This window comes from Myxocyprinus asiaticus, chromosome 12 (assembly GCF_019703515.2).
Source record: "Myxocyprinus asiaticus isolate MX2 ecotype Aquarium Trade chromosome 12, UBuf_Myxa_2, whole genome shotgun sequence".
Taxonomy (NCBI): domain Eukaryota; kingdom Metazoa; phylum Chordata; class Actinopteri; order Cypriniformes; family Catostomidae; genus Myxocyprinus; species Myxocyprinus asiaticus.
This window is the reverse complement of record NC_059355.1, coordinates 48717084-48742515: the sequence shown is the minus strand read 5'-3', so window position 1 is coordinate 48742515 and position 25432 is coordinate 48717084. Positions and strand designations below refer to the sequence as shown.

The 25432-nt window shown below is 37.6% G+C and overlaps 1 protein-coding gene across 1 annotated transcript in view; it reads left to right on the top strand.

Moving 5' to 3' along the window:
- LOC127449575 (eyes absent homolog 2-like) overlaps positions 1–25432 on the top strand; it is a 62541-nt gene that overhangs the window by 3400 nt on the left and 33709 nt on the right. The window contains exons 2-5 of the mRNA XM_051713102.1: positions 16779–16839; positions 16931–16971; positions 18537–18661; positions 18769–18882. Of these exons, the coding sequence (XP_051569062.1) occupies positions 18559–18661; positions 18769–18882 (217 nt within the window). The 5' untranslated portion in view covers positions 16779–16839; positions 16931–16971; positions 18537–18558. The remainder of the gene's footprint in view (positions 1–16778; positions 16840–16930; positions 16972–18536; positions 18662–18768; positions 18883–25432) is intronic.

Genomic DNA, 25432 nt, shown 5'->3' with positions numbered 1-25432 from the left:
ATCAGACAGTCGCTTCCTTTTGACTTCTCAGGATAAAGAAAAAGAAGCTGTGTCAAACAAACATTTAAATTGTATAGTTATATATATATATATATATATATATATTTAAAAAATAGTATTTATTTAGGGATTTGAACATACCCCTACCCTTAGTATAAAATTTTGATAGGTAACTGTTTGCACCACAGATATGAATAATATATCAAATGAAGGCTTGTTGAGGAGAGGCGTGCTATTACTTTTCTAAGTGATCATATTTGTGTTTTATGTTTTCATAGTTATGTTTTTTAGCCTGGTAGATGATAAAATGGTTGGAAAAAATTTTTTAGACTACCAGTACATTGAAGGTGTCTTTTTACTTGGCATACTAAGCAACCACCTAGCAACCACACAAGAGTACCCTAGTAACCACATAGCAATGCACAAAAAAAACAAACAATGAGAACGCCTTAGCAACCTCGTGGCAATGCACTTACAACCACCCTCAATGACCTAGCATTATGGTGGCAACTCTTATTGTATTTAGAACAATTAAGGTGTCAGAGATTAAGGGGGGCTTGGGGCAAAAATGCCACAAAAAGTGACAAAAATACCCAAAATGTGGGAAAAATGCCCCTGCAATGAATTCTTGTGTTTTTAGTTGCAACATCTAATACAGTTCTTTATATTCTATTATAGTCCTATGTAATGAAGTTCCAAATGTAAGTTCCAGTGGAGCTTGTTCATCTATGCCTGCCAATCATATCCCAAGGATATAGTATAAGCAGCTGCATACATTGCCCCTTAATGGAAAAGTTAATTTCCGACACTGCTTCAGAACATTCTGAAAATGTATTATTAGATGTTTTTGATGTTTATAATGGTTTTTATGATGGTTTATACAGTTCTGAAAAATTAATAATAAATATGTAGTTGGTCGATTCTTTCAAATCTCTTCACAGTTTTCCTGACCAACAACTGGGTGGTGCTATGATGATTCTGATTGCCACTGGATTGTTTTCTGGTTCCGGTCTCAATAAACTAGCGATCCAGATGGAGAACAACGACCATTTCAAGTGTTAGTTGGAGTAAAAATAAGTTCAGGCTTAACTTGCACAGTTTTTGGCTGTCATAACAACTCAATGTAGTTAATGATATCAGCTAGGGATGTCCCAATACCGATACTGGTATTGGGTCCTGTACTGCACACATATACTGGTACTCGTACTCTGCTCCGATACCAAAAACCGATACCATCTGACGGACGAATGTAATTACGTAAACATTCAGTGCACAATTAAAATCACGTTATGTCCTAGTGAGATTATTTAACTGCAAAACCGATTTAATGAGATAAATATAGTTTGCATGCAGTTCAAATGTGAGCGCTTGTGAATGTGTGGAGACAGTGTTGTGCTGACGTCAGCTGCTCATACCTGTTAAAGCTCCTCCAAGGATCATACAGGGAAAACACAGTCATGAACATCGCACACTCTGTAGCAGATGACAGTAAACAGAGTGCAAATTCATGCTGTAGCATGAGGCACATACAGAGTACATACTTATTTAAAGAAATAGCAGCCTTTTGCGGTTTAATGATCACTTTGAGTCACGTAGCGACTGGCTTTTCTGGAGTGGGAAACTGCCGTCAAAACAACATAGAAACACTTCAAAATAAAAGCTCTGTTAAAATTAAAGGTAAATTTATAGGAAAAAAGTATGACAGAAATAAATCACTACTGTAAAGTTATGTTATATTCACTGTAATACTACTACTACTACTGCTATTAATAATAATAATAATAATAATAATAAATCAGTAGTGTGATGCTCTGTTTTGCAGCACTTTATTTGACAAAATATATCTCCAATGTTGTATTTTGGGTTGTGCTGTGTAGGTCTCCATTTTCCCTGGCCACACTGCAACGTGAAGACATCATTTTCAAATTTATTCCGCTTTCGCTGTCAAAAACCCTGGATCAGTGTGGACGGAAGGCCAAAACATAGAGAAAAAGATGCATTTTCAAACGAAAACACATTAGTGTGGATGCAGCCTTAGAGGACTCCGTTGATCTGAAAATAAAGGAATTAGGGTCCAACTGCAGTGAACTACACTTTACATAATCCCCTCGCTTTAATCAAACTATGCTTCATGCAGCTGTACAGTCCTGAAACACTAACAGTCTTTGATTACAACCAAACGTCCTACACTAAGATGAGGGTGAAGTAAAAAAAAACGGTTGTGGTCTATTTGTACATTTTCAGGTGGTTTGAGTCCATCTGTACATTTAAAGCACTGACAGTTAACATCATATTTTGCATTGGAGGTAAAAGCTTTCTTACTTTCTCTATTCACAGCTGTTTACTGCAGATATAAACTAGATGTTTAAGTGGAGCTGTCTGTGCAAAACTTGCCACAAAGATGCTAGGGTCTTGTGAGTAGTTGCCAAGGCGATGTGGTTGCTAAGGTGTTCTAAATTATTAGCTTGTTGTTGCTATGCAGTTGGTGGCATGTTCTGGGTGGTTGCTTTTATTTGCTTACTGGCCCAAGACAAAAGAGCCCTTCCACAAGTCTCTAGATATGGCTCGGGTACGTCCTCCTTTAATGTTAGTCCAGTGGATTTTGTGGCATTTTTATCATCCGCCAGGCAAAAATCATAAGTCTAATAACTTAGAAAAGTAATAGCACATCTCTTTTCAACAAGCCGCATGATTTGAGGTATGTCTATAGCACAAACAGTACAGGATGAGTTACACACTGAATGTTTAATACGTTGTGTTAGGAGCTTGTTCAAATCCATAACCCTAAGTAAAAGCATGCCTTTGCAAACACCACTAAATATTGTGTGTGTGTGTGTGTGTATACACACACAGTACAGTAAAGAACTCATCTACCCCCATAGCCTCATTCTTTCATCAAACAGCAGCTAGTTCTTCTGCTATGGTCATCATTTACTCCTTATCTTATATCTTAAAACCACACACACACACACACACACACACACACACACACACGCGCATCATGGACTTTATTTTTTTATTTACAATTTTACTTTATTTTTTTACTGGTGAAAGAAATAGATAAATGGTGATCAAAGACAAAATATTAAATGTCATAGATCAATATTTACAGAGTAATCCATTATTTTGTAGAGGGGGTCAAAATGATGATTTTAGAGCAAAACTACAGGTCAAAAAATAACTTTGAAAGAAAGGTGGCAGGATCATTATTTTATTTTTACACTGAGATAGGTAGGTCTATTACTAAAATAAGTTCACTTCAGCATACCTTGTTGCATTATATGCCAATGGTGTCCAAAAATAGAAGAAAAAAAAATTATAATTTTGTGTTGCTTTTCCAAAGCTGAAGAGCCTCCTGAAGTTTTAAATATATCTTAATGTCCTTTATATTCTTGCTCAGAACAAACCTTCCCTGTATCTTCATATTTTAGGTCGTAGATGGTTAAAACCAGGAGTTATGAGACACTCAGGGTGGCTTTATGCATATTTGGAACTAGATGGAAACAAACTATATAATAAGATTATTCATAACAAACCGCATGTAAAGAAAGCGAAGCAGTACTGCCCACTGATAGCCGTGCAAACAATCGAACATGGTATAGCATAGCAAAATATATTTACCATCCCACTGTCCAGCCCTAATGTGAAGAACAGTAACAGTGTAGATGAACTGAACATAACACCGCAGTCCTACCAGCAAATAACTCATAATATCAGAACACGAATGAGGGCAACAGTTAAATATTCATGTAAATAATGATGAGAATTAACTATATTCTCTCTCTCATAATCGATTTCCCAAGGTGGTGACAGAAAAAGTTGTATCATATGCAATCTAAACAAATTAGTTCTCTAGAATAAGCATTCATGTTCCTCCTCTCTGTCGCTCGGGCGAGTTTACACATGCTAACTGCCCCGACGGCAAATAAGCCGGAAATTTCTCAACAGGTTTCTTTGATAAAGCCATATATCATTCACTGACTATCCTCAACAGTATAGGCCACAAGTGTTGGCAATAGCAACTGAACGTGTCTAAAGGTTAAAAGTTTAGAACTGAATAAACTATTTAAAGCTGAATTTCTCCGGCAAGCTTCACCAAACGGAATTGGAAAAATAATCATTTCTTTTGAATCCTCCCCGTCTCACGTTGGTCGAACAAACAGATAGTCCTGCTGTAAACCATTTGTTGAGCCATTGTTGCTGTGTCAGGTTGGACGGGTCACTCAAAACAAACAGAGCAGTTTAATAGCGCCAAAGGGACACAGTGTTTACAGTTTTTGAGGAAATCAACCTTGAACGACTTACTTATTTTGTCTGCATAATAAGCTTGGATTGGAGAAAGTATTTTAACACAGAAAAAGTTACACACTTCAGCTTCCCGATTTTTGCATACACTATTACGCCATATCAAGAGACCAGAATGTTAACGAAATTTCTGTATGGGCTTTTTTGACTTGGGCCTGTGAAAAAAAACAACTAGAACATCATAGAAATGCCCTAGAAACCACCCAGAAGACCCTATCATTGTGACAATGAGTTTTGCACTTGGAAAAACCACTCACATTTTCTCCAAGAAATGTAAATCTCTAGTTTCGATTTAGTTTTAAAAATGGCACTTTCTGATCAACGGCGTCTCATTGGGATTTTAATGTTGCCTACACTAGAACTGGGTGATGTGCTGGTAGCCTGTATACCATCATAGAAATATGTCAACCAGTGGAGATTCTGGTGGAGCTAGTAATTGTGATGGAATATTCGGGGTTTAATACAAGTTAAGCTCTATTGACAGAATTTGTGGCATAATGTTGACTAGCACAATCATTTCTATTCGTCCATTCAGTTTCAAAAGTATAGCCAAAAGGTGCAAACATTATTCATGTTAACATGATTTTAGTGTGTAAAATTCCTTGCTTACATTATCCATTTTATGTTCTATTCAATATATGACTTTGTTGCCATGACGACGTAGCGCCGGTAAGCCCTGTCACTTATTTTATTACACTAAAATCATGTAGAACAGAGATTTTATTGCACTAAAACCACGTATCATTTTTACTCCTTGTGGCTCTTCTTTTTTTTTATATACTTTTCTGAATTTTATCGTTAATGGACTGGTCCCATTCACTTCCGTTGTATAGTAAGTGCCTTACTGTAACTACAATTTTTGCTTTTTCTTAATAATCGAGGGATGACTTGAAATCAAGCTTGTATTGAACCCAGAACATTCCTTAAATACATGATTACCTTCAGCATATAAACTATTTTTGATTGATTGATATTTTATTTTATTTATTTGATACAAAAACAGTTGTATTGTGATATAAAAGTACTTATACTGTGATACATTATTTTTGTCGTACCACCCATACTCCCCACTTTGTGCAGGCCAGATGTGTTACCTGGGAACTGAGTGCCATTTGACCAATCACCTCACCCCTTGTCCCTCATAAGATGGCTTCTGGGAGGTCCACCAGCTGTCCCCGTCCCTGACCCGTGTCTCGGGGCACTGCTCCGGGGCTGAAGGGTCCAGTAGACCTGGAGGGTGGGTGCAGTAGAGGCGGGGGATGGGTAGGATCTAGAAATTGGGAGCTGATGGAGCGAATGTCTGAATGCAGGGGGTCGATTTCAAATAAGTCATGGGTTTTGGGTGGGAGAGTTCCAAACAAGCTGGCATGAAAGGTGGCTTTCTCTTCTCTGAAGCTGTCATGTGAAAAGTTGAGCCCACCATGGTGGGTGGTTTGTGTTACACATAAACATGGTGGCCAGCAATGTGTGTTTTTTAATAACAGCAGCCAATAAATTAAAAGTCTTCGGAACGGAAAACTGATAGCTAGTTAGTCAGATTTTTCCGCCCAGTGTTTTGTGTGTGCTTACCCATTCTACACTTTTCATTGTTTAATTTTCTCCTGGCAAGTATTCTAACTGGGGACCAAGAATCAGTTCATGCTTAAGAGCAAATCAGAACTTGGATAGATTAGGAGAATACACTCAATATACAGTATATATATAGCTTAATTTGACTCATTTCAGTTTCATAAAAAAATTCCATCAAATTGAATCAAGTGATCTTTAACAAATTTAAATGAATAAAACTTTACGTTTTATTTATTAAACTTTGTTAAAGATTACATTTGATGGAATTTTGTTATGAAACTGAAATGTGTCAATCGTAAAATTTGGCTAATATATATATATATATATATATATATATATATATATATATATATATATATATATATATATATATATATATGCACTATATTTTAGCAATATCACACGAGCAAGAGTGCGATATGGCCCTATATCAGCACTGCTGTGATTCGGTCGCAGGCCAAGTGCCGTAGGTAATCACAACAGTGCTGATTTAGGGCCATACAGCATGATTGCGAGTGTGATATTGCTTATATACAACAGTTCAATGAACAAGTACATTTAAAAAAATTAGGAAAAACTGAGTACGGTCACAAAAAATGCATTACACTAGTACACTAGAGCAGAAGGGAAAAAAGCATTAACTTACCATTTATTTGCTGAAACTTCACTTGGTGCAGAACAATCTGGAATAATATGAAACACTGCAACAGTCCCCTCTATGCAGCCTGAACTCGTTTAGAATGTTGAATCTTGGTGACAACTGCCCTAAAAACAATCTAGACACAGCGCAAAGAACGAAACAGAGCGCAGGTGTCTCAACATGCGGTTTTGAAAATCTGAAGTTCTTTTTAACTTGACATGGTGTTTAAAATATGCCGGTCCTGCACCAGACGCTGAAGAAAAAGCGAGACGCTTTGCAAATGTCAAAGACATTCGTCCAGCATGTGTTTAAACAACAGGAAAAAAGAACAGACGATCTCAAAAACACGTTTGGTGTAAATGACCCCTAACTCGTTCATTCGCGTGTCTGTGAGTGAGAGCGCGCGTGCGAAACAAGTTCGGTAAGCCTGTTTATATTTTCATTAATTACAAACCCGAATCTGACCCGAACCCAAAGTCCTACTTGAAAAACTGACCCGAACCCAGCCCGAAACCCGTCGGGTTCTCGGTTCCTGTTGGGTTGCAGACCTCTATTCCACAACTGACAATTAGGCACAAAAAAAAAAAGTGATGCAGCAGTTTCATTCAGGAATATGTTTTTCAGGCAATAGGAAGTGGTGTAATTCCAAATATTTACTGTGATAAACCCTTTGGCCTTTGGTTTCCTGAAAAAAATTATTGGAACGAAATTAACCAATTATAACCGGTTACCAGCATTTAAAAATAATGTTTTCACTTCGGAACAATTAATAATGACTTTGTTCCCATTTTCAGTTACATTCTACTAAAAAAATCTTTTATTTTCGGTTTTCTTTTTCATTCCTTGAACCGTTTTTAGTCACTGCTCATTAATGTAACACAGCATTTATTTTTTACTGTATTACATTAAAAAAGGCTTTTGTACAACAATTTTTTCAATCTTAAAATTAGCGAAAATGAAAGACAATACTAAGAGAGTACTACTATTACGTATAAATGCTTTACAATTTAAATAATATATAATTTCTTTAATGTTGCGATAATGAGAGTATCATAATGACTGGCCATTTTTTTTTACATTATGTTAATGAGAATTGGGTGGTAAATTGTGCGTAACTGTCATGAAAATAATGTTGCAATGTAAAAAATAAATATTACATTATAAATATTTAATAAAATAGGCTTAATTTTATAAATGGAAAGTATAATGTCTTGTTTGTTTTGAATTTGGGTAAAATAGGACAGGGCATTTCCTGTGGAATCCATCAAATTTAACCCCTAAGTCTAACCCGTTACCTAAACTCTAAAGGCGGTCGCACACCGGACGAGAAGCGCCACTCTGCGTTGCGGCTAGGACATAGCACAGGTGTCAAACGCAGGGCACGCCAGTGTAGTTCAGATGGCATACAGTACAGTAAATAATCTATGTCCTTTGATAATGATTTGGGTCGAATTTAATAGAAAATATGCAACTTGCGCTACATGGCACAGTAGAAATTTGAGCAGCCTCCAGAGTCATAGCTGGGCACCGCCTACAGACACTGAGCGGTGGTGGTGGTGTACGTACCTTCATTGAAAAAAGTTGTTTTGAATTTTAGAATGCACCATTTCGTCTGCCAGACGCGTCCGGTGTGCGACCCCCTTAAACGTAACCATAATTTTAATAGGAAAATCTCTGTTTTGTACCATGGAAGAAAGAGAAACGTACCAGTTTTAAATGAGCGTTGTTTAACCCTGAACCCAAACTTAACCTAACCATAAAGTCTACCTCCTTACCCAAATGCTTTTCATTTCATTTAATTTAAACTATCTCTTTAATAGTGTATTATGCTACAATTATCAGTTGTGCTGTGCTGTAGCATTGATGAAATCCCTGGACACTGAGGTAAGCGCAGCCGCATCTCAAGGGGCCATTACTAGGCTGTTATTTCCCCCCAATCTCTCCATTAGCAGGCTAAAGAGCGGACACGTGTGGCCGGACAGCTTTATTTATGAGACTCTGGGTTCAAAGGCTGCAGACAAGCTCTGGCCCCAAAGGCAAGCAGCCGTAGAAAAGCTATGTGGAGGAGTGTTTTGTTTGTGTGTGTGTGCGCGCGTCTGACGCCGTGCTAGTTTCAAATAAAAAACACAGTTTAGCGCATCAATTGAAATACTGCCAAGACAAGCACTGTAGCAAACTGTAATAAACCAAGCTAGCTAGAGCAAGGTTCATGTTTGGATACGAATATTTACCAAATGTCAAAGCATCACTGAACTATAACGAGGTTAGTGTTACAGTTTAATCAACATCTGCAAATGCTTTCAGTCATTTCTAGCTGACAAGTCAGACTAAAATTCTCTCATCATTTACTTACCTTCATGTTGTTCCAAACCCAGCTTGGTCTCATGAACATTACGTGACCATGGCAGCATTTTTGCCAAACGAAATTATGTGCCTTATTACATGTTTGGCTGCAATTTCCCAGTGAAATGTCCAGCGGGGGGCGCCAAAAGCCAGTGAAATAGTGTCATAATTAGCTGAGATTTTAAGGTGAATATTAGATGGAGGTTTTAATGTGTAAAACGTACCTCCCTAACCTAAAACTTTAACCTAAACCTAACTGATAGTGTCCAAAAACAAAATGAGAAATGAAAGTAAACACATCATTTCATGTTGCTTCAATGACACTCTCGTCTCACGTGTCAGCTTGCATTCTTGACTGGTCTCGAACTGCATACTTCAGAGTCCAAAGTCCAACACTCTATCAGGTGAGCTATCATGGAAGTTAATAATGTTGGAATAAGTGTGTAAATGTAGTTGAGTCTGTAATGCAAGCATTAAAATATGTTATATTTTTTTTTATTTTATTTTTTTCACCATTTGGAATGCCCAATTCCCAGTGCGCTCTAAGTCCTCATGGTGGCGTAGTGACTCACCTCAATCTGGGTGGTGGAAGACGAATCTCAGTTGCCTCTGCATCTGAGACCGTCAATCCGCGCATCTTATCATGTGGCTTGTTGAGTGCGTTACCGCGGAGACATAGCGCATGTGGAGGCCCACGCTATTCTACGCAGCATCCATGCACAACTCACTACACGCCCCACTGAGAGCGAGAACCACATTAAAGCGACTATGAGGAGGTTACCCCATGAGACTCTACCCTCCCCAGCAACCGGGCCAATTTGGTTGCTTGGGAGACCTGGCTGGAGTCACTCAGCACGCCCTGGATTCGAACTTGTGACTCCAGGGGTGGTAGTCAGCGTCAATACTTGCTGAGCTACCCAGGCCCCATGTATCATTTTTCGAATAATGTGTTATAATAAAAGTGTTTCGAATTTCATATCATAGCAGTGTGTGAGTAATAATGCAAAAAATAAGTGTTTATAATGTCATAATCAGCCATTGTAGTCATGATTTTGTAAAAGTGAATAAAACGCACAGTTGTTGTAGCTCCTCTAGTGTTCATTTCACCAGGAAACTGCAGCGACACGTAGAATTCGGCACGTAAAAGTCAATTTGCAAAAATGTAGTTATAGTAACGTTCATTCTATGAGACTAGGTTACCCGGCCGTTAGTCAACACCACAATGCGAAATAGATGGTCATTATAATATTAGCATAATGTGAAAAAGATTATTATTAATTGTAAAGATTATTAAGATTATTTAAAGTATTAGTTTTTATACATTATATAATTACTCCCCTGTCACTAATTTGGAACTTTCATTCTTGCTGATTTTATCATGATGTACAACAGCATCTTTTTTAATGTAATACAGTAAAAAAAAAAAAGTGTGTAGTAATGAGAGTCATCATTGAAAACAATGGAAATAGTAAAAGTAAAACGTCTGAATGCATTGCGGAAATGAGAAATTAGGGGGTTAAATGTGCTTAATTGCCCTGAAAATAATGTCATAATGCACTCTTAATGGTCATAAATGCAGGCTTTATTTTCTTGCAAAATATAATTTGGGGTTAAATGTTTCCCAGAAGCATCGTTGGCCAAATATGGTCGCAAGTTCCATTGTTACCAATATAGTTCAGCGATTTGTTTCCCAAAACCGTAGTTCCAATAAACACTCGCAAACTACATCGCACAGTTGTGTGGTTGGAACTACAGCTTTGTACGTGTGGTTAGAAGCAGTGTTCCTCGTTAGTTTGCTGTGTGGACATCATTCGACTTCACTGCGGCTTCTACATCTTTCATACCATGTATATCTTTCATTCAGTCAACACTTTGACTATGTTTACATACATATAAGAAAACGATTGAGTGTAGCCATTTAAGGGATTAAAGATTTGAAAGCGCTTTATCACACACAGCATTTATGTGTTTATGTTAACGCATAAGTGGTGTTTACATATTGAAGAGTGCGCATGTGCGTATTTTTTCAAGTGTGTTGGGGGAATCCTGAAGTCTAATATAGAGGAAAACCCCACTAATGCACCATATGTATCTGTCACTTTACATAGTGCATGCAGCTTTCCTGTCTTCAGCAACTGTCTCGCATTAAACGGCTTTCTGGTACATGTAAAAGAGCTTTTATAATTTAAAGAGCACCTATTATGGTTTTTCAAATATTACCTTTCATGTAGTGTGTTATATAGCTGTTTGTGAATGTAAAAAAGTCTGCAAAGTTTCAAAAATCAAAGTGCACGAAATATGGAGTTATTGACACCCAAAAGAAAGAACCGATTCCGAACACCTGAAACGAGTCGTTAGTAATTCCAGACTTCCTGTACTAACCTACGTAATTTGGTAACAAAAAACCCGCCTCTGGTCTGTTTACATGTACAGCCAGTGCACGGTGTTAGCCTGTTAGCCTCTGCTAATCGGCTAACTCATGGTATTGTCAAACTACATATAAACTTACCACTGAGAAACATCCTGTTCTCGTCGTGCTTGCGATGGTGGTTCGGGTTGATCTTCCAGTGTATCACTATTGGACTCGGGCTCAACTTGGTAAGGTAAAACAGACATTTTTTCAGACGGAGCTGAAACGCGGATATGGTAGTGGGCATTTCCTTTCTGAAACGAGCTGTAAGCAGTAGACCGATCAGAGCAGAGTAGGCTCTCTGAAAGGAGGAGTTTAGAATGAATCCTTGAGAATGGATCATTGAACGAGTCGTTTTTGACACTGGGAAAAAAGGTGACGCTGCTATTTAAATTATGAGCAAGTTAAAGTGTTTTTTGACCTTGGATGCATGTAAATTTATTGTATGAGAACAAAATTAGGCACGTTTAAAAATCGTAATAGGTGCACTTTAAGATTCTTGGAAGTTATTACTCCACCCCTGCATAACATCATTAACATCTATATTGTTGAATTAACGTGGTCCGAACAATGGATTTGCGACATAGTAACCACAGTTTAGGGAAACAGTCATGACTAGCTAGTTAATTTCTATAATGATGGATCATACTTTGGGGGTTAAGCAGTGAGTTAAGCAAGTAGTTGTACAGGAAACACATCCCAGGACATTTTTTTGACAGGTTTTGTAAGAATCACGCATTGGTTAATATTGACTATCATTTGATTGATATGACTTTAGAAGACACTTCTGTCATTTTTGGAGCTCAGCAGTTTAAATCACCACCCATTTTCCTTGTACTGTATGGAAAAGAGAAATTCTGTCTAACATCTCTTTTTGTGTTTTCTGGATAAAAAAAGAAAAAAGTATACGTATTTAAATTATGCCAATTTTCATGTCTTTGTGACTTATTCATTTGATCTACAGTAAATGGGAAAAATATAGAAGATGGTCATGAATTCCCCTTTAAGAAAAAGTCATTAGGTTTCAGTTGGCCAGTTCTTTGTTATAAATCCTCAAAATCGTTTTTGGAACTGAACTACCTGCCACACTGAAACCCCTGAGAGAGTTCAGAGGAAATGAAAGGGCAGATGGCTGCTTGCAGTCCGTCTGGAGTTGGGCCTCAGAAGTGCAGCATTGTTGTAGTGAGGTCACCGTGTCTCGCGGTTTTCCTCCAGGCAGTGTAGCAGTCACCCGCGAACACAGCGCCCCGCAGAAAAAGCGCCATATGGGATGTAGCCCGTGGCTGCTGGTCAGAGAACAGTTTGGCTGCTTTGATTGAATGGTTTAGATCACAGCTTGGGTTTGAAAGTGTGCTGTAGATCAGATAGCCATATGGCAACGCTACGGTTCCTGAATCGTTTCAAAGAGTTTCAAAGAGCCGACCTGCTCATGACAATGGAGAGCAGTGGTTGATGTCTTCATTGTACACCAGTGTACAGGGTTGACCATTGGTTCTCAATGGGTTTTGCTTCATGGCCCAGAGTTTACATTAGACATCAAGTGTCAATAGAGTTGCCAACTTAACGCCATGTGAATACACATATAGCATTTTGAGCGCTTCGATACTGGATGTTTCGCCGTCTAACCGGGGGAGGGTCCCCCCTTTCCGTTTCAATATGGGACTCGATGCTTTCAATATGGGATGTTTTACTGCATCCCATACACAACTTTAATTTAATTTTTGCCAAATTATACGGCTATACGTAGATGTTATATGGGACAGTTAGCAAACCAACACAGTACCAAAAGGTTTATAATAATCATACAAAATTTTTTAAAGGAATAGTTCAATTCAAAATGAAAATAATGTCATTATATACTTGTTTTCTCATCCTTTTTACAAGTTCAAAAGCTTATTTATTTTGCTCTCCTAATAATGCATAATTATGGGTATTTGCATGTTGTTATTTTCATTTTGCATAGTTTTTTCCATGCTGTCTCATATTTTTGGGTCGCGACCCACCCGTTGAGAATCACTGGTGTTGATAGTCTCATTGATATTTTCATACTGAAGTTTTCATGCTGAAGAGCTCGCTGGATAATGAGAGATACGCATGTGACATTTCGATGTATGATGTAAGGCATTGTGTGGAATATGATAGCCGTGAAAAAAGCCAATGCTCGCAGAACAGCGCTGAGGCCAGGTGAAATGCTGCGGACCGACCGTGCCCCATCCAGGGTTTGTTTTAGCTCAGTTTACCCCTGTTAAAGGGGGTGGGGCGTTCGTTCCCATGCCCTTTCACTCCGGGACGTGCTCATACCAGGATACACACAGCGCATCACTGGAACTCCGGGAGGAAGTCAGCGTTCCTTTGGGCGGTCTTTGTTTGCTGTCTCACATTCTGGCTTTGACTTTCAATTTTGTCCACGTTTGCTTTTATTTTCTTTGGAAACATTTTTGTTATCAGTGTGACTCTTGGTCTTCTGTGGTGTGTCAGCAGGTGTTTAAAATCGTCAGTGTGAAACGCTGCATCTTTGACCTGGAGAAGATCTGATTCAGTTTTCTTTAAACAAGCAATTATGTGTGTGTTTATATAAAATTAAAGGGGTAGTTGACCCAAAAATAATAAATCTGTTATCATTGATCCTCATGTTGTTAGAAACAGATGTATTTTTTTTTTTTTTCAAGGAACAAAAACAAGGATAAGGATTTTATGACCATGTTGCCCGTTTCCATACAACAAAAGTTGCTTATAACTGCCACCTTTAAGCTCCAAAATGACAAAAAAGCACCATAAATATACCATAAATTAAAAATAAATATTTCTGTATTAATAACATGACTATTTATGTACTCATATGTTTACTAAAACATATCAGTACATTCAAAATGCCACACAGAGATTTCCGTGAACATCTTTGAATGACGATGCAAAAGAATCGTTGAATCAGAGTTTTGAATCGGTTCACTGAAATGGACAGTTTGAACTGATTCACCACAACACTCAGAACATATTTAAGCCTATTTTTATGATTTAATCTTTTCAATTTCATAATGAAATTCCATCAAATTTAATTGTGTAATGTTTCACAAAATTAAATTGAATCAAACTTATTTATTTTTGTTACTTTTTAATTTTATTAAAGATTACTCAATTCAGTTTGATGGGGTTTTGTTGTGAAATTGAAATGCTTAAATCTTAAAAATAGGCATCTTACCTACTCTAATGCCAGTTTTGCTTATGAAGTTTAAATTCAAGACCATTAAAACATTTAAATGCTCTTATACTCACGCATATACACAAGGAAAGATCTCGAGACTAGTCTAATGACACGCTCTTTAGGAAAGTTAATGTCCAAATAAAAAGCACATCCATCAAAAATCATTGCTTTTAGTGTAAAATCTACACAGTGGAAAAAGTTATGTGGTGCACACGTAACAAGTCAAATGACGGAATGAGTTCAGTTTTGTTTGACGTTACGTCACATTATAAGTTTTTCATCTTAAATACGTCTCTACGGTAGTGTTGCAACTGTTTACTTAAAAAACAGACTGAGCTGTAGCGAGTCTTTGTTTGTTTTAAACATGTGCGGGGATCCGCCCCGACTACAGCCACCAAAACATTATTCACCCTAACCCTAACCTCCAAGACACGGGTTCTAGTCCCTTGCAAACCAGGAAGTTGTCGCATTAACTTAAAGAATAGTGAGTGCCATACCGAGGTTGCATTTTCCCTTTAAATTTAAATTTTCACTCCACTGACGGTTAGGTTTAGGGTTGGGGTTTGGGTTAGGGGCGTATGGCTAATAAAATATGCATTCCTGTTGACTGTATTAAATCATTTAAAGCTAAAAATACTACTCGCTGTTGGCGCCACCTTGTGGACATTTCACCTGGAGACTGGTCAACAACACTTCCAGCTTCAGCCTCTGGGGGGCAGTGGTTTGAATTTCGCTAAGCCGATTTTAGCAGCAGAACTTTCAACATCCTGTTGCTGAATTCACAGTGAGATCGGTCTGAGAAAGCACAAATGGAGTAAGAACAAATGGACTCTTTTGCAAATTTTAAATGTGCATATCTGCTAAATGATAAGTTTGCCCATTTTTAGGAGTACACTAACATATAGATGACCTCAAAGATAACAAACATGGACTCAAGGCACTAAAACTATGATTTTGATTTTGTAAATCCTTTTCTGCTCAGATGTTTCTCCGCAAGAGCTTCAGAAGAGATCCCAACAATGTCTCAACCCTAACCCTGCACTGCAAAATAATTTTATTACTCAATATTTCTGTATTTGTTTTATGGTAAAAAAAAAATCTATAGATTAATAGAACAAGATTGAAAATTAGAATGACATAAGATATTTTGTCTTGTTAACAGAAAAATGTAGCAAAATTTAGTAACATTTATGCTTACAACAAGAAAAAAAAAACTTTATTTAAAGGGAAAAAAAACAGTTTATTTGACAAATATTTTTTCCTTGTTTTATGCTTAAACCCCACCAAATTGTGTTAGATTTCTCTGAAAACAAGACTTAATATCCCATGACATTCTGCTTCTCAAGTAATTGTTTTGTGTTTAACGGATGCTTAGATATATTTTTTTTTTACCAGTAAATGAGACAAAATAGTAACAATAATAATAATAATAATAAAATAATAATAATAATTATATATATATATATATATATATATATATATATATACAATTTCTTATCAAATTCTTCCAAGAACAAATGATCTGAGCTATGCATGTTAATGTTATAGCTTTATACACTTACTGTATGTCAACAGTTGTCTCATTTGTGTGTGTTTTTACTTGTCCAAAAGAATTTGAGGAGAAACATCTGATAGAAATGTGATTATTCATAAAATTCTCAGTTATAACTGAGAATGCCATTATGTTTCTGGAGTTATGAATAAGCCACATCTGAGCAATAACAATGTGGGGGGAAAAAAGAGTCAACAATTAGGGCATCTAAGGTTACAAGGTCATTGCTGACATTTCAGTCATTTCTCACTTCACCCTGCTCCTACATTCATGCATACTACCCACATACTATACACCTGAACAGATGAACTCAGAACAGGGGCAGGTACATTTCTTACATTTCAGGTATAAAATCAACCACCTTTTCCCCTGTCGTCAGTTGTTTTTCGCTGCTGGCATGTCGTGCTGCCTGTGGTTTTGTGTGCCAAACCTCAGAAAGCAGGTTATACATCGTTTTGTTCCTGGAATACAGTCTAACTGAGCAGGTTTCATACGAACAAGCATTTCACTGTTGTCTGTATCTCAGAATTTTTATTACGTGTGCTTTTAGAAACCACAGGTGCGTGCGTAGTCATTAAGTACAGTCAGCTCACCTTTTTCCAAGTTTGATTCTTTTTTTGTGTAAAGCACGATTGGACATGAATTACGTTTTGTGCATTTTTATGTTCTGCATACTGGATTCATATTTTTCATTGACAGATGCCCGAGGCGATATATAGGTCACATGTTTCTAACAAACAAATCATTTTTTTTGCAGGAGAGCTGACAGGTGAATGTGTAAAAGCGGAAGTACAACGACAATCAACCCTCAGTCTCAGGTAGGAGAGCAATTTGCATATTTTCTGTTGTGCATTCATTGCGATTCTAACATAAATTGTACTTCTTTTCTTTTTTTTTTTTTTTTTAAAGGGGCCATTACACATACACATCAGGCAACAAGACTAGGACACGTGAGTGATATTCCTTCCAGTTTTATCCATTATTCAGTTCAATGCAACAGTTTACAAACAGTTTACACCGAATTCTCTTTGGCTTGTTTTTCTTGAATGAGCCCACCGAATTTTGTGTTGTTCTGAATTTGAGTTGACCAATTTAAACGTACAGTATGTGAAACTCAACACTACAACTTGGGATGAGAATCGTAATGATTCTAGTTCTGGTTGCTGAATGATTCCTTCAATGATTCATTTTGTCCTTTTAAGGAACCATTAACTCACTAGTTGGAGACCAATTTGTGAGTCTTTTTGACCGATTTTCCAAAACGAACCTACTCGTTTGTTCGCAAATTTGATCCCACTTAACGATTCTGGTTCCTTAATTATTCTATTAACGATTCCGAAACAAAAAAAAAGCTTGGGGCCTGGGTAGCTCAGCAAGTAAAGACACAGACAACCACACCTGGAGTCGCGAGTTCAAGTGACTCCAGCCAGGCTTCCTAAGCAACCAATTGGGCCGGTTGCAAGGGAGGGTAGAGTCACATGGGGTAACCTCCTCGTGGTCGCTATAATGTGGTTCTTGCTCTCGGTGGGGCACGTGGTGAGTTGTGCGTGGATGCCGTGGAGAATAGCGTGAAGCCTCCACACGCACTATATCTCCGTGGTAACGTGCTCAACAAGCCACATGATAAAATGCGCGGATTGACGGTCTCAGATGCGGAGGCAACTGAGATTCGTCCTCCGCCACCCGGATTGAGGCGAGTCACTATGCCACCACGAGGACTTAGAGTGCATTTGGAATTGGGGAGAAAAAAAAATTATAATTCCATGAATGATTCTATCAGTACTTTTGAGGAACCAAAACTCATGGATTCATGAAACTGATTCAATATGTTATTTATTTGTGAATTGATTCCACTTAATGATTCTTGTTTTTTGCCATTTCATTAACAATTCTTTTAGTACTTTTGAGAAACGAATTAACTCATGAGTTTTGAGACTGATTCATGAGTCTTTCTGAACGATTCATCATTTGAGATTTATTTGTGAATTGGGTTCCACTTAGCAGTTCTGTTTCTGTAATTATTCCATTAACAAATCTTTAGTACTTTTGAGGAACCGACACCTTGAGATTTTGAGACTGATTCATTAAAAATGGCTCATAAGAGTAATTCGTTCACAAATCATATGACAATAGTTACGATATTTGTGTGTTGTTGCATGCAACCAGCGAAGACATTGCAACAGAAGCACATGTGTCTGTTGTCATTGTGTTATTTTGTGGCACCTTGTCTCTCTCACATTCATTCAATTCAGACTGAAAACTCACAACTCAAAATGTCATGTTACTGTAGATTCTGTAGCGATGTAGAAAACACTGCAAAGTATTTTAGTACGCTGTTCCAACCACATCTATGGAAAAAGCAGTTGTTCAAGAACTGCTTAAGAGATAGTTCACCCAAATGATGACAGAGTTTAGATTTTTCTGTAAACTATACCTTTAATGGGACCAAATGTCATGAAAATCATTCAGTCCAATAAATGTTTTTTTAATTTGTTTTTATTCTCAACCATTACAGATCAACTATTCTCAGAATAGTCATGGCTGCTTACGGACAGACGCAGTACAGTCCTGCATTACAGTCGGCCGGCCCGTACGCACCGTACACACATCACACACAGAGCTACAGCATGACACCGTACAGTGAGTACTGAAGTGCATTTCACACCTGCGTTCTCTCTGTCCTTCCCTACATAGTGCATACTGCAGCTAATTTGACTGTTAATCATATCTCTGTCTCTTTTGATCAGATATTAAAACAGAGGACGGTTTGAGTCATTCACCTGGTCAGAGCAGTCTACTTGGCTATACGTCAAACTTCAGCGGCAGTCCACCCAGTCAAGCCCTGTACAGTTACTCACATGGTCAGTCTCACAACTACTCTCTCTTTGCCGCCATTTATATTTACATTATTTGTAGGTTGGGATGAAAATTAGACTGTTATTCTACAGACTTGGTTTAGGGTTTTTCCAAAATCCCTAAACCAAAACCAAAATAATCAAATGAAAATCCAGTAACACTTCACAGTATGGTTCCATTTGTTAACATTAGTTATCAACATTAGTCAGCATGAACTAACAATTAACAATACTTAAGCATTTATTAAACTTAGTTAATGTTAATTTCAACATTTACCAAGTAATTTTTAAAATCAAAAGTTGTATTGGATAACATTAGAAAATACACTGTGAACTAACATGAACTAACAATGAACAATTTTATTTGTATTAACTAACATTAACAAATATTAATAAATGATGTAGAAAATATATTGTTAATTGTTTGTTCATGATACCTAATGCACTAACTAATGTTAACGAATGGAGCCTTATTGTAATGTGTTACCGAAAATCCTTCTAGAGCTTTCAAACTTCATACACCAAACTTGGTACATACTTTCAGACTGTTCTGACTTACAGTGCATCCGGAAAGTATTGACAGCGCTTCACTTTTTCAACATTTTGTTATGTTACAGCCTTATTCCAAAATGGATTAAATTCATTATTTTCCTCAAAATTCTACAAACAATACCCCATAATGACAACGTGAAAGAAGTATGTTTGAAATCTTTTCACAGCTATGAAAAGATGTGCTCACAATATTCACAGCCTTTGCTCAATACTTTGTTGAAGCACCTTTGGCACCAGTTACAGCCTCAAGTCTTTTTGAGTATGATGCTACAAGCTTGGCACACCTATTTTTGGGCAGTTTCTCCCATTCTTCTTTGCAGGACCTCTCAAGCTCCATCAGGTTGGATGGGGAGCGTCGGTGCACAGCCATTTTCAGATCTCTCCAGAGATGTTCAATCGGGTTCAAGTCTGGGGTCTGGCTGGGCCACTCAAGGACATTCACAGAGTTGTCCCGGAGCCACTCCTTTGTTATCTTGGCTGTGTGCTTAGGGTCGTTGTCCTGTTGGAAGATGAACCTTCGCCCCAGTCTGAGGTCCAGAGCGCTCTGGAGCAGGTTTTCATCAAGGATGTCTCTGTACATTGCTGCATTCATCTTTCGCTCGATCATGACTAGTCTCCCAGTTCCTGCCGCTGAAAAACTTCCCCACAGCATGATGCTGCCACCACCATTCTTCACTGTAGGGATGGTATTGGCCAGGTGATGAGCGGTGCCTGGTTTCCTCCACACATGACGCTTGCCATTCAGGCCAAGAGTTCAATCTTTGTTTCTCATGGTCTGAGAGTCCTTCAGGTGCCTTTTGGCAAACTCCAGGCGGGCTGTCATGTGCCTTATACTGAGGAGTGGCTTCCGTCTGGCCACTCTACCATACAGGCCTGATTGGTGGAGTGCTGCAGAGATGGTTGTTCTTCTGGAAGTTTCTCCTCTCTCCACAGAGAAATGCTGGAGCTCTGTCAGAGTGACCATCGGGTTCTTGGTCACCTTCCTGACTAAGGCCCTTCTCCCCCGATCGCTCAGTTTGGCCAGGTGGCCAGCTCTAGGAAGAGTCCTGGTGGTTCCAAACTTCTTCCATTTATGGATGATGGAGGCCACTGTGCTCATTGGGACCTTCAATGCTGCAGACATTTTTCTGTACCATTCCCCAGATCTGTACCTCGATACAATCCTGTCTCGGAGGTCTACAGACAATTCCTTGGACTTCATGGTTTGGTTTGTGCTCTGACATGTACTGTTAACTGTGGGACCTTATATAGACAGGTGTGTGCCTTTCCAAATCATGTCCAATCAACTGAATTTACCACAGGTGGACTCCAATCAAGTTGTAGAAACATCTCATGGATGATCAGTGGAAACAGGATGCACCTGAGCTCAATTTTGATTGTCATGGCAAAGGCTGTGAATACTTATGTACATGTGATTTTTTTTTTTTCTTTTTTTTCCATTTTTTATTTTTAATAAATTTGCAAAGATTTCAAACAAACTTCTTTCACGTTGTCATTATGGGGTATTGTTTGTAGAACTGAGGAAAATAATGAATTTAATCCATTTTGGAATAAGGCTGTAACATAAAATGTGGAAAAAGTGAAGCGCTGTGAATACTTTCCGGATGCACTGTAGTGTGCTTTATCTTTTCTTGCTGATCGGACTTATGATTTTCACACAGCGGATGATGATTGCACCATAGACTTACATTGGGAGAATATTCAAACAACTTTAGGACTTGTGAAACCTATAATAGCTTTTGGAACTATTTTAAACTTTCAGGAAAAGTTTTGTCGAGCCAACAAAAAAGTTGTGTTTAATATTTTCCAATTAATATAATTAACTTTTGTTTGGGGCATGTGCATAGCATATATTGTTTTTTAAAAGTAGACATCCAAAACAAGCCAAAAGAGTGTGTTCCTAAAGGACTTTATTGCTATATTTACATCAGTAAATCAAGACGGCGAGTAAACGGTCAACGTAACATTGACGATACTAGCAGCATAAAGTGCTATTCTGAATTTTTTAACAAATGATACAAAGCAGTAAGCTCACACATAATTGTTTACATGGTTCCCACACTTTTTGACCAAAGAATTTCCATTCGACAAAAACCGACCTAAAACAACAATTCAATCACTAATCGGACGTCACTATGCAACCCGTTTTACTCTGCATACCACGAATATCAAGCAAATAAAATGTTTAAGAGCAGATCATAAATAGAAAACTGTATATTCACTATATTTCCATGACTTTAAAGATTTTTTTTTAACCCTAAGAAGGTTTTGGTATTCTGGAGGAAACAAAAATTTGAGAGGTTGGGGAGAGGAACAATGAGGGAGTCTCTCAAATGTTTGTGAAAAATATTGAAAATAGCTGACCTCATGAGTATTTTCATGATTTCTACAAACATTAAAATGTTAAATAAAAGCAATTATTGAAGAAAAACTTGGAAACTTATTTTATTTAGGCTCTGGTGTGTTTGAAAATACATTTTCTGAGGTGTCTTTAAGTTCTTGCTCTTTTTAGGGTTAAAATTCCCTGATATACTGTATCCAGGTTTCCCATGACTATTGGAACCCTGTTTTAGAGAATACATCCAATCTATATATTTTTTGCTTATATTGCTGTAACAAAATAAGGATGGGCAAGGAGGAGGCGGGAACTGGCTGAAAAGTCAACATAAACTTTAATGATATAAACGGCCACGTGTGTCTCTCTCTCTCTCTCTCTCTCTCTCTCTCTCGAACCGGCGTCTCTGGCTGCCCCTTATCTCGCTCTCCCGCTGATCAGCTGATTCAGCGCCAGCCGTGCTCCATCACGGCCCGGCCACGCCCTCCTCCTCGTCACAATCGCCCATCCCTAGACAGAACATTTATTGGATGCTCTATCTAGAAACACTAGGGCTGTCGATTAAATGTGTTAGTTCAGTGTGATTAATTATATAAAAAATAACACACAAAAAAAGTATGCAATTAATCATGTCCCTGGACCATTATAATGAATATTCTTACCATCTAAACAACTCAAGCTTGAAGTGCCACCTGTTTTCAGTAGGGGGCAGTAAGCAAAACGCGCAGCTGTACAGACAATAAACCACACTCAGGCTTGCTTGACACTAGCGACAGCACAAGATGAGAATGCGTTCTTGCATTCAAACCCAGCTGGACGGAACGCAATTCGGAATGCCTGGATCTCGAGGGGTGTTTTTAATAAGTTTCAAACTACGTTTAACTTGACACGGCGATCTAAAAACTCTGTGCTTATGACGCGATGCAACCAAAGTGAGATGCTCCAAAAGCACCCGTCTGATGCACGTGTACATTGACACGTACTTAGAAAAGCCCTTATAATAAATCTGTTTCAGACAGATTGACAAATTCAATTGAAAAATAGATTGCTGTGGACTGTAGGCCAATGATAGGCTTACGTTCAATAATATGTTAATAAAAAATAATATATTGACTTACAAAGTGACTTTTTGTATTGTCTTGTCAGTGCTTAACTCATTTGCCACAATATTGTCATGCATTTTAATTAATTGAATTGTTATATTTAGAATATATATTATATTTATAATGATTTAAATATAACTATTTATAATTATTGAATCATTATTTATTGAATAATTGTTATTTTAGGGTCTTTCTCTTTAAATATTTATATATGTGATTAATTGGATTAAATAATCAGCATCTCATGTAAATTACATTTTATTGATTGACAGCCCTAAACACATTAACACAGTATTTGGGATATGATTCAGTCTTTGTTCGGTTTCACACACACACACATACATACACACACAACATTTCAGGTGCTGTCTACAGTCAATTCCCCCCAACACACACACCTGTTCCACATTATCCACGGTCTGGGGCGCCGGCGTCAGTCGTCTCTCTCTCTCTTGTGGGGTCAGAACCTTTCTCTGCTCCCTTCCGAAATGCGCCGGCCAATGGACGAGATTGTTTGTGTGGGAGTGCGTCTGAGATGGATTTAAGATCGCCACCACTCGCCCCTCCCGAGTCTACCGGCACCCACTTCAGCCCACAGTCCTGATTTTACCACTGCAGTGTGAAATTGTCCATTCTCTGTCTAGGTCAAAGGTGAAGTGTTGCTAGGCACGTTTTCATCTTTAAAGGGCTAGTTCAGCCATAAATGACAATTCTGTCATCATTTACTCACCCTCATGTCGTGACCAAACCCGCAAGACTTTCTTCTGTGGAACATAAAATAAGATGTTTTGAAGAATCTTAATCTACGCTAATCCGTTTAAGTTTAAAAACTCAGTTTTAAAAATTATGCAGTTAGGGAGATTGTTTTTGAAATTCTCCATGTTTGGTAAAAGAAAATGCCATTCCAGTGTGGATGTGGCACATAAACAAAGCGAAATTAATGTGTTTCCAAACGAAAATGGATTAGTGTATTATGATGAGGAGCTGTCAAGCCACAAAAAAAAAAATAAATAAATAAATAAATAAATAAAAAATAAAAAAGTTTAATTGACATCAAACATGTGCGACGTGTGTTGATGTGCCGAGACCGAAATGTGCATATGCAATTTACAGGGTTCCCTCAGTCATGGAAAACTTGGAAATATCAAGTAATTTTAAAATTGTGATTTTTCAGGCCTGAAAAAGTCATGGAAATTTTTATAGTGCTCTAAAAATATCTTATCAGCTTGATATTGCTCGTGTAGAGTAAGCGGGCGTTCACAATGAACACGTTTTTGCATTACAGAAAAAAAGCTAGACAGCACAATTAACAGAATGCAAAAAATGTTTTTAAAGTTGACAGTTTTTTTTTACTTGACACAGTGTCTAAAAAACACAGCGTCTGTGCAAAACGCTGAAAAAAACAGCAAGATACAGCGCAACTGTCAAAGACGTCAATCTAGTGCATGTTTACAGAAGAAAACAATTGAAAAAAATTACAGATGGATGGAAACTTGTAAAAAAAATATATATGTCTGATTTGTGAGAGAAATGTTTTTTTTGGTTCAATGATGGGTCGAAACGGCTCACAGATCAGTCTTTAGATTTATTAGCAAATTGGACAGAATCAAAATGATGTCTTAAATTCTGCATCCAGTAATCCAGGGAATCCATTGGTCAGAAAGAGTGGGAACCCTGAAATTAGCTTCAGAAGACTTGGAATATAGCGCATCAGTCATATGGACTGCCTTTATGATACTTGGTGATATTTTGTAACTTTGAGATCACAAGATGTTTTCATTTTCTGGAAAAGAGCAGCTGTGCGATTCTACAAATTATCTTATTTTTTGTTCCACAAAAGAAAGAGGCCACTTTTGAGTTTGAAAACTCCGTTTTCAGTTTCCTAACATCAGTGTTTTCTGAAGAATGCAGTTGTGAAAAGCATTTTTGAAAGTCTGCATTTTTGATGGAGGAAGATAAGAAGTGGATTGGATAAGAAACGTTTCACGTAGCAAAAATCAATGCGTTTTCCACTGAAAATGTATTAGTGTGGACGTGGACAGAAAGTCACACAGGTTTGGAATGGCATGAGGATTAATGATGGAATTTTTGTTTTTGGGTGCGCTATCCGTTTAAAGAAATAGTTCACCCAAAAACAAAAAATAATTCTCTCATCATTTACTCACCCTCATGCCATCCCAGATGTGCATGACTTTCTCTCTTCTGCAGAACACAAATGAAGATTTTTAGGAGAATATTTCAGCTCTGTAGGTCCATACAATGCAAGTGAATGGTGTCAAAGAACTTTGAAGCTTCAAAAAGCACATAAAGGAAACATAAAAGTAATCCATATGACTCCAGTGGTTTAATCAATGTATTCCGAAGTAGGGCTGCAACTAACGATTATTGCAACGATTAATCATTAGTGACTATTCAGCTTGTGCCCCGACTTAAAAGGTTGTATTAAACGTACTTACTAACAATAAAAAGGACAAAATCATCTTTTAAAAATACCTCTAAATGACATTCACTGAATTAAAGGGAAAAAAATAATTTTTATTAAGTTTAATTCAGTAAAAATTTCACT